The following is a 10954-nucleotide window of genomic DNA, read 5'->3' on the forward strand; positions in this document are numbered from 1 at the left end:
TTTTGACATTATGAGTAACAATATATTTTAAATGCCTGATAATTTTCTTTCTAGCGATTCATGGTTAAGGGGCGATGCAACAATTTTAATTTCGAAAGAATTTGCAGTTTTTAATTCTCACATTCTTTATCTGACCAAAATGAATAAAAAACGCCTCATTATTCTGAAATATCGCGATTCCGTTGCCTAATAGCAAAGCAGAGAGCAGGAATATTTCGCAATACGCAGTCACGATGTCACAGCCATGGAAAATAAAGCGTGACGCACACCTGGCTGCATCTTAAGAAGTTGGCAACATATGCCATTATGTGCCCAATCTGACGCTATATTCTCTAAATATTGTCGTCTGGAAAGGAGTAAATTCTTCAAAGGCCTCGTTTCATGGACAAAGATGTACTTTATTCAGTTTTAGTGACGCGATGTTCCCGAGGTAAAAAAAAACAACAATACTATTCCCCCTTCAGCCATTTCAACATCGATGTGGAGCACTTCACGCCCCCTTTCCCTTTCGCCCTCTCGACATCAATCAAACCGAACTTCAAGGTCATCATGTGAACCGCAAGTGCAGGCCACGCGCGCTGGAGGCTCTGAAAGAGGACACAGTCGGATACTGTAAACTAGTTAACCTTCGCGAGGACATAATTTTCGCGAATATCGCGAATCGCCTGCACTTCGCGAAATATAGGTCCCGTGAACAATTCTGGCAAAATGTAAACATATTGGAATCTATATTGAGAGCCCACTGCGTCGGAAATATTATAACCTGCGAATTATTAAAAAAAAAACTTCAGGCTTGACCTAAATCGCGAAATATAAAACCCGCGAAAAATAAGTCGTGTGCAGTACTTCTCACTGCATCCGCGAACACGTTATTGCGCATGTGACTCGGAAAACTGTGTAAGCGTAGAAAGTGGTTGGGAAGCGCTTAGAACGTCTATTGTATGACTCGATTAAAAAACTGATGCGCGCGGGCAAAATTGGTTTTCAATTTTTTAATCTAGACGCGACAGGGAACAACTCCCTGAATTATCACCAAAGTTCATAGATTGTTGCATGGCCCGTTTAAACATCCTACCTTCAATGTATTTTTAGCTATTACTTTAATACACCTCACTAGCTGAGTATCAAAAAAGCATTGCAAATTGCTGGGCAATTGTGTCACACGTGAAATGGGTGACGTCTACGATCTCGGCGAGCTTTATCAGTTAGTTTAGCGACTGGCTTAACGCGTGGCATGTACACTTGATACTAGTTGCTGTAATTCAGATACCGGCACACACCCGGGTTCAAAAAACGTGTAACAGGGTGTCAAGTTAGTCTGTTTCTACTTTTTCAGTCTAAGTGATTTAAGCAAGTGGAAAGTGCATTTTCTATTCGGCTGTTCAAGCACGTGTGTCTATTCCTGTTAAAGTGATTTTGATATACTCACCTTTTAGGGCGCACTGCAAAAAGCCAGCAATGCATATTTGATGTAAGGTGACCTGTGCAACTCACCCTACCAATAAAAAAAAGTGACGTGTTGTTACATAATGAAAAGACAGTGACTTCTTAATTTAAATGGCCTGGGTTCGATGCGCCTAGCGCAAACGCTTTTTATTTTATTGAGATGGCTTCGTCCCCCAACTCCGCCCCGCTTCCCCCCACTAAAACCAATTAGTGTCGAGCCTCGCGGCCATGCTTTTATCTGGGCTTCACCGAATGCCGAACACCTAGCCAAAAAATGTTTCATTTTAAAACAGACTGAGTTGGTACAAAGCAAACGATGAGGGGACTGAATGAAGACGACAGGGAGAATACTTTTAGGCCCGGCCCTTCGCTTGGCGATTGGCTCACAGCTTTTCTACTTACTGCTCACGGGCGTTACGCGGTGTGGTAACTAGGTCACATAAGATTTGCCACATCTTGAAACGCAGATATGTCAAAAGGGTGACACAGATTAAAAATGTGAAGACACAGGATTGACGGAGAGTTTTAGATACGATGCCTGTTGCGAACTATGCTACCAACTTCTCACAGGGAGCCGGAAGTTTTAAGAGGGTAAACGAGGTTTCAGTATTGATCCCTTCCGAGATAGCTAAAGAGCGTAATGTCGCGAAACAACCGTGCTTTCTAAGTTGACTTTATATCGTTTACATTTGATCAAATCGAACACATTTCTATATTGGCCTCTGTGTATTTTATTTCCCTTGATGTTGTTGTTTATATGTCTGCGCTGCACTTCACACCCTTTTAAGCGGCAAAATAGGTCCAAATTCTACCAACAGAGGACTTTTGCAAGCGTGCAGGGCAGAGTATACTTGACTTAACTATTTTTTAAAGAAACTTCGAGCCTCTATTAGTTGCGGTGCATGACAATCGGGCTATGTGGATAGCGGTGTTGTGTGTACCGGGTCACGCCTGACGTTCTGAAGTTCTCACTGGTTAAAAAACAACTTTATATGTAAAAACACTCAACATTTCTATACTAATTGACCTTGTTTACGTTATTTTCGCACAGCAGCTATATATAAAATCGCTGTCATCATCATGTCTTTATTTTTGTGCCCATAAACAACCAAATGTCTTTGATGGGGCACAACGTAATACGTTGAACCCTTGAATAATGTTTTACTGTTATCAAAACTAGGTCGACTTTGAAACAGAGGTTCATATCATGATTAACCATTTGAAATAAACTATGGCTGAAAAGTAAAGTCAGAGGCCGGCCAAGTAAAACACTTTCAACTGTCAATAACACCTAGTAGTTCAAATATCAACGAGCAAACGGGTTTGGTTATAAGTGAGAAGGTCGTACGACTCTGTTCTTTGTCTCGACTTGTTTAACTCGTCTCACACTTTCTATCAATATATTTTTCAGACATGTCGCCTTCTGAATACGAATATGAATATGATTCCAGCGAGTTCGCGACACCAACCTCCGAGGTTTATAATAAAGTTCCTGAGATGCTCCAACAAGCCCAAGTGCAACTAATCTCGAACGATGTTTGTGCGAAGCTAATGAATGAGTCGTCAATTTCAAAGAACATCGTCTGCGCCAATCATAACTTTGGATCATTCTGCTTGGTGAGAGCAAGAAAAAGAGTGATGATCCTATACACAGTATTGATATATAATAATAACTTTATTCACCATATCACATACGGTGGGAGATGCAGAAAAAAGCTGACAAAGCAGCTTGACGGGTCTCCAGCCCGCTCAACAGGTACACAGCGGGGCCAAGTTTCATACAAGCAAGAAAAAAGCTACAGCAAGATAAACGGAAACAACCACAAAACGCTGTTATGGTGAAACAAAAAGAAGATGACCAACAGGCCGTCAAATTCACATAAAAAATGATCAAGAAAAGTTTGCATTAAGACTAGACAAATGATAAACAACATCTTTATATAAAAAGTAGATAGCCACGTAACTCACGCGGGCTAGAAGATAATATATCCACATTCGAATTCAGGAAAGTGTTTAGTAACGTTGGAAGTGTATTTCTAATCATCTGAAGACCGTAATCTGTACGCGATGTATCAACCATCCAGAAATCTGAGTGGCGAGTAGAATGTGTAAGCTCTCTTTCCTAAGGGATGCCAAGCTTAGCAGGAAGCTATTTATCACAGGATATTCTTGTTTATACTTCATGATAAGCCTGTGTTCATATTGTTGATGTATTTTAGGTACCCCGAGTTTTTCAAAAATTTGGTACTTGTCAAAAAGATAAGGCACGTCACACACGAGTCTTAACGCTCTCTTTTGCAGTAAGAATATTTTATGTAAATTTGTTTTAGTAGTGGTACCCCATACCAAAAGACAATAGTTCAAATGAGATACAAATAATGTGTTATAAAGAAGTAGTTTAACACTTGATGGAAGAATTAGACGGTGTATATGTATCAAACTATTATACGAGCAAGTTTTGAAATGACGTAATCTAAGTGAGCTGTCCAAGACATGTTGTTTGAAAACAACACGTCCAATGTCTTGAACGTGTCGAACATTGCAATAGGGGACGAGTACAGAACGATGTCGCTCGAAAGGGTAATTTTCCTGTTTTGGGGACTAAACTAAAGCTATGCTAGCTTTAGTTTTGTCTTTATGTATTGTTAGATTATTTGATATAGACCAAGCTTTAATTTCCTGAAAACAAAGGCACTTGTCAAGCACAAGCTTGGCATAGTTTACTGGCCCTTGCCTAGCGTCTATCGTGTTGCTATCAAATAACGGGACTGGGCGCGTTGTACGCGGTATGCTGGTAGCAGTGGGAAACTCAAGGTGAGTAACCTAGAATCCCACGAAAGCAGACGATTGAAACCGGATTGAAAACAGACATCCCGTTAGCCGACGAGAGATAGGCCAGACGAGACAAACGTGAAAATAGAAAAGACAATATGACTGATTCTAATCTCTAGAAGTGGATAAACGTCAAGTCTCTTGTGAATTTGAAGAAATTGCCGATTGTGTGTTCGAAACTGTTGCAGGAAGTATTCAGTGATAATGTGATGCAACGTACGCGAGCATTTCAGTGGTACAAACGATTTACCGTGGAACGAGACAACATTGCGCACGACGAACGACCCATTCGCCCCGTCACGACCACAACGGAACGGGACAATATGAAAATCGTCAAAAGTTTTCGCGATGATCGTTGATTAAACATTCCGGTTATAGCAGACATGGTAAATATGGATAAGGAAACTATACTACAAATTTTACATAATAAATGAATAGAACATGCACAAAGTCTGAGCCAAAATGCTTCCAAAAATGTAAGTCAGGAGCTAAAGTACGTTTGGAAACACATTTGCACTGACTTCATAGAACGACTCGCAGCGGAAGGCGAATCACCGAAAAAAAAATTAAAAAATGCGGCGAGACGTGGCTTGTTCAGTACGATTCGAAAATGAAAGTGCTATAGATGCACTGGATAACTCCCACTTCGCCAAGAATGAAAAAGGCAATTAGCAAGTGGAAAATGAAGGCAACGCTGATTGTTTTCTTTGATATTGATGAAATGGTTATGATTTAATGGGTACCACAGGGTCAGGCGGTTAATCATAAGTAATACATTGAAGTTTCTTACAGGGTGAGTGAGCGAGTGATGATGGTGAGGTCCATTTTGTGCAAAGAACGAAGCGTGGATTCTACATCAGGACAGTGCTCCAGCTCAGAGTGCTCTTTGCGTAAAGCAGTTTCTGTGGAATAAGATGATCCGAGTGCAGGACCACGCACTTTACTCTCCCGATTTAGCTCCACGTGACTTTTACCTGTTTCCTAAGGTAAAATATGCACTAAAATGAACCCAGTGTCAGACTTTGGACGAGGTAAATAAGGAAACGGCAGTGCTGCTTAAGAGCTGGACACATGATGACCAGCAAAATTGTTTCCAACAATGAAAAGCCCATAGGCAACGGTGCAGATATACGGGAAGGGAGTATGTTAAAAGGAATATTTCTTAAGTGTTAAGAGTTTAATAATAAATGACACTTTTGCCACCAGTGCCGTTGTTAAATAGCAATACCTATGTTAGCGCGTTCGGACGTTCACCCCACCAGACACTGACAGTATAAGCGTACTAATGAACAACCGACCATATTTCAGTACTTCCTGAGACATCAACTGAAAACTTGCGGCGAATACAAATATTCGCAATCTGTGTAAATACCTTGATCATTGCCTTTCTTATTATGCGAAAGTTTGAATCAAGAGTCATGTTGCTTGAAAGACAGTGTTGTTTTTCATATCCCGCCATAGTTATAAAAACATTTATACAGGTACGAACGGATACAAACGGGCACCTAATACTACCCTTAATTTTTTATCACGACAGAACAACAGTATGGGCAATATAATAAAATACTCTGTAAAATTAAGACGTCATTTTAATTTCAAATAAAACGTCACATTGTATTTACAATATCTGTATTATCTTGTCGCCACTTTGTCACACTATTATAAACAGCTGCGAAATATATAGGTAATGGACAAATAGCTCCTGGAGGACTCTGGGTTCTTTCTTTATACCCATTTGATATAAAAGGGGTGCCGTTCTTTAATACTCCCCTCGCATGGTGGTTTATACGTTATTAACGCATAATGTGCTGCCATAAATATAACCCTTGTTGACTGAAACAAGAAACGCACAGTGAGGTGAATCTCTTTCGTAGAAAACATTGCGCAAATCCGGACGCTCTTCTTTCCACGCGAATAACATACTTCGTTTCACTTTAAGGCGAGACCCAGCCGACGCTAAGAATTCATAGGACCGTTCAGGCACCGTCAAATCGCAGCTCTAAGGTTCGTTTACAGTTCTTTTGACTGCGTTTGACTTCGTTAAGACTGCTTGCGTCGAGATGTTGCTATGGCGATCCTTACGACGAGCCAATGTGCCGGCGCTGCGCTACACGACGCAACGCAGCACAGTGCGGTAAACGAAAATGTGTGAAACGGAATTCCTGGTGTTCGTCCTGTTTCTTGACGCGTTTCATCATCGTTGAGCCGATAGCTAAACAAATTGAAAGCCCTTCCACCCCCCCCCCCCCCCTCCCCACACCCTGAAGTGGGAACTCCAGCGAATCTCGCTCTCTGGTGGGATTTGCTATTTTGGTGTTTAGCTGTATTGGCGATTCGCTATGCTATGGTTTGGCGTCACGGTGATATGCGTGGCGGTTGCGTTTGCCTTCTCTTGCTCGATCATCGTCGGTGGCATCGGCTCTACGGCGCCGGTTTAATTGATGCTGCTGCTCGCGTCGAGCGCGGACGCGAGCAACAGCGACAACGGCGGTTTCACGTTGGCGGCGTGCCCATTCTCGCTTCTGGGCTCGGCGGCGCTCCTCGTACTCGCGCTGCTCCTTTTCGGAACGTACAACACGGTTGCGACCCATGTGAAGTATGAAGTCCGACTGATGACAGTGGAGCGATTTCTACGTCACAGACAAAGGACACACACGATTGGTGGTTAGGAACAATTACGTTCTATTATAGCGCGGCTACGTGAATCACGGCGCAGGCTCTAGTGTGCCGCACGGGTGGCCGCCGAAGAGCGCGCGGCATTGCGCAATGTCAGGAGGAAGAAACACGCCACGCATGGCGAGGAGGATACACGACTCGGAAAGGAGGCAGCGGTGGTGGAGAGGAGTATAAAGTGGTGCATACATCTTTGCGTTTGAGAATTGTTTGTCTACGCTCGGTCTGTCGCCAGAGACCACCCGACAGAACCAAGCTATAGACAGCTTCACTCTTAAAAGGCTTAGCAAGTTGGTTTTAACTCTGCTTTATCACTCCCTTCCCTTTAGCTCGTAGGGTCGGCTGCGCGTGGACTGAAAGGAGTACAACAACGAAATTCTCACGCCTATGCTATTGTTTTGATGCCAGCGGCGTTTTGGCCACACCACGGAGACACTGACGTTTTGATCAAAATGACACCTAACATGATTTAAAAAGAAATAAACCGAATGTGTACAGCTACAAGCTGCCTGCGCTCGAGAGCTGTCAAACTTGGACGAACCGGAGTTTTCTTGTCTTCCGCGTCTATTCAACTCCCGCGGGGAACGGCAATCTCGGACGACCAGGTTGTAACGCGTTGACGCTACCGAGAGGTGAAGCTTAAAACCACACCAGCCTTCCTGCAGCCTTGCCAGTGATGTAAAAAATGACGTCACGAACGCGCTGGGGGCCCCGGATTTCTAGAGACGCATTGCACTATCCGATGGCTGCTCTAGGAGCGCTCGCTAAAATTGGTCGTTTGAAAGAAAAAAGATAACAATAAATAATTAAAGTCATTCGTTTAAGATAGAAACGTAAGATTGTCATTAGCAGATTTCGTTGATCAGGTTTAAGTCATTTCTGAACGTGAGGGGTACATTTCTATTTCCATGTCAGTATCACTTGAAGCTGAAACGAAATTCAGCGGTCGCTCGCTTAAAAGGCCTCTCAAACAACAAGAATGCTTTTTGTAAACAGTCTGGTTAGAACACGCTTGTCAAAAAATCAATTTAACACAGAAAAAAAAAGTTTTAGATCAATATTGATGGTGCGAGACTCGATTTAAGCGGTAGTTCACCTCCTTTTCACCTGTTTTCTCTCTCGGCATTTCGGGCACGAGGAGAACAGGATGTTGGGCTTCGCCTTCACGTTGAGGTGTTAAGAGCGAATTGCCATCTCGTTGAGCGAATAACCATTCCGTGACGTCGTGGACTTTGCGCGCAGAATTTCAGATAAATCTCTCGCCGTCAATATTGCTGTTAAACTATTTTTTTTTTCTCGCGTAACATTCATTTTTTTTTTGGCTCAGGTGTTTTAACTAGACTGTTGAAAGAAAACGTTTCTTATTACTTTTTTCTTTTTTTGGGGGGGGGGGGGGGGGGGGCTTTTAGGAAGAACAGCAATTCAAGCGTGCGCCTACGATTGAAATGGCGATTGTCGAGCTAGGTGTAGACGAGAGAAGTAAATCCGGGCGGGAAATGCCTCGCTAGTCGCAGCTCGTATTTGTTTTGACCAAAACTTTATATTTAGATATCTTCAGCAGGTACCTTTATTAAAACCAGATGGACGTAAAGTTCGATCGCGACATACGTTGGGCCAACTTTCGAATACCGACAAATTGTACTTTATCTCACCAGGGACTATACGCGATACTGAATGCATACTAACATTCCTTCCCTAACAGGGAGACAGCGGAGGCCCCTTAGTGTACAAGAACAAAGATGGCCGCTGGTGTTTGATGGGATTGGTGAGCGCTACCGAGATGCCATGCAACGTCACTGATGTCCCGATGCTCTTCATTAGAATCAAGCCCTTCATGGAAGACTTCATTATCCCGTGCATTCAGAACTCTACGTGTAAATGCAAACAAGTGTGATTGCATTGTGATCGGATCTCCGGTGCGTACAAGACAATGCACGAGGATTGCGACACCCCACGTTTGTAAATCTGTTAATCACGGTAATGTGTCCTTCTCTGTCTTAAATAAAACTTTAATTTTGAAAAATGAACAAAAATCATTCGGATCACGAGATCCGTCCACGCCACATTCTGCTTTTCAATTCGCGTCGCAAACATCGTTATAAAAAAGTATAGTGATTTTACTTGATGTTAAGCAGCTCACAATGTACGTTGGATTTCAATTTGGGGAGGGTAGAACAAATGATTTATTTAACATAGTGAACAGTACAGCGCACAAAAATACAGGGACATATGATAGCAGCATGCACGACACAAGCAGTGACTCGCAACCAAATTTATACGGATCATACTAGGTCATCATACCAACTCGCCAGCTCACAACACTTTTGCTGATGAAATTATATTCAGCTCAATGTTCTATATTTTATTTTTATGTCTTATTTTCTTATTTTTTTAACATAGTCCCCGCTGATATCCCGGTTTGCCAAACTGCAGCTGGCTCAGTAATCGAAAGTCTCCATATTGAGAAAACGCAAAAAAATACGGAAGGGTGGAGTGATTATATACGCCAATACTTTGCTCTGCTTTTTATATTTAAAAAGAAAACGAGGCGTAGTGCGCTCGCCAGAGCTGTACACCATACGTTCCATAAATGTCATTATTAAATGTTACAGAAACGGAACTACAGAATATTTTAAATTATATAACGTATAATTCAGTCCTTTGCAGAGGCAGAGAATGCTGCCAGAATGTTTCATAGTCGAGTATGACAATGTCGGCATTCTTTAGTTAAGGACAATTATTGTTTAAAAATAGAGTTTGCAACGTCTCTCTAATATGAGAGCGGAGAGGTGGGAGAAAGCTCTAATTTTTTAACCGCGAAAGACAAGAGGGCTATTCACCAGAAAGGAACAGAAAAACGGAATGGACTGTCCATGCATCAGCCCTTTTTCTTTTTTCTTTTTTTTAACGCGCGGCTCCAAGCATGCTGTCCTGCTAAAAATCAAGTGACTTAAGATTGCCTGGCATCGCGTTCTCCAGAGGACAAAAAAGTGACTTCGAGCTGCAGGTAGATGCTTCCGCTGTTCGTTCAAGAAACACACCTCCAAGAAATGCCACCGAAAGTATTCCAATGTAAAACAAAACGGAAGCAAAGTAGGAACACCGCAACCGAGGTGCACTCCGCAGCAGACTGAAGACGAGAAAGCTTCTCTTGTGTTAAGTTCAAACGGCGCAAGCCTGAGCTTGTTGAAAAGAGCAAAGAACTCTCCTACGTGTTCTTTATGACAAAAGAAGTCCACAAACCTTTCTAAAAAACTAATTATCTAACCAAATGGAGCCCGAGGCATTTGACAAAGAATACATTACCCTCTACCTTTTCGAAATAGCAGAAAACGTCATAAAAAAGAAACAGAGTCGAGCACCAATTTTGCTGAAAGATATGCACAGCTAAAATAAACATTGCCTGGAAGCCCCACAGCGGCATCGGTATTCGGATCCGTGCTGTCTATTACAGACCCTGGCATCTGATTAAGGGGACAAGGAAGCTCTGACAGCATACACATCATGCTTCAGAGCGTTGACGGTCAAGGTGAGGTAGCCCTTCATTGAAAGCCGTTGAACCTTCAGTTTGTCGACAAGAAATAAATGGCAAGAAAACGTTTGGCATGTGTCACAAAGGTACTGATGAACGACGAAATGATGCTTACGAAGTACAGTGAATTTATCTGTCAGTTCCTCTCACGGAAGTTTTAAAAACAACTTCTACCAAAGACAAACATGATAGAAAATGGAGATTATTCTCTAGCGAAAACTATACCGGGCCGATGGCTGGTGGGTGCGACTTGACGTGACACCAGACTTTTTCACAGATGTGATCTAGGACATTTTCACACCAGCAATCTGGCGTTATGGTGTGACACTTGAAGTCTGGTGTGCTGGTGTGACACCAGCAACCTGATGTTCTGGGTGTGCCACCGGCAATCTGGTGTTCTGGAGTAACATCAGGTTTTGTTGTGGCTTGATAACAAAACACTTGTTGACTGCCTGTTGCTTTACTCACAAA

General features: G+C 42.5%; 1 protein-coding gene across 1 annotated transcript in view; it reads left to right on the forward strand.

Annotated features, from left to right (window-relative positions):
* Positions 1-8845, forward strand: part of LOC115308741 (serine protease 33-like) — a 35562-nt gene extending 26717 nt beyond the window's left edge. The window contains exons 6-7 of the mRNA XM_029966806.3: positions 2858-3063; positions 8654-8845. Coding sequence (XP_029822666.3) covers positions 2858-3063; positions 8654-8845 — 398 coding nt within the window. The remainder of the gene's footprint in view (positions 1-2857; positions 3064-8653) is intronic.
* The last annotated feature ends 2109 nt before the right edge of the window (positions 8846-10954 follow it).

This window comes from Ixodes scapularis, unplaced genomic scaffold (genome assembly GCF_016920785.2).
Source record: "Ixodes scapularis isolate PalLabHiFi unplaced genomic scaffold, ASM1692078v2 PGA_scaffold6__148_contigs__length_123643588, whole genome shotgun sequence".
Lineage (NCBI taxonomy): Eukaryota > Metazoa > Arthropoda > Arachnida > Ixodida > Ixodidae > Ixodes > Ixodes scapularis.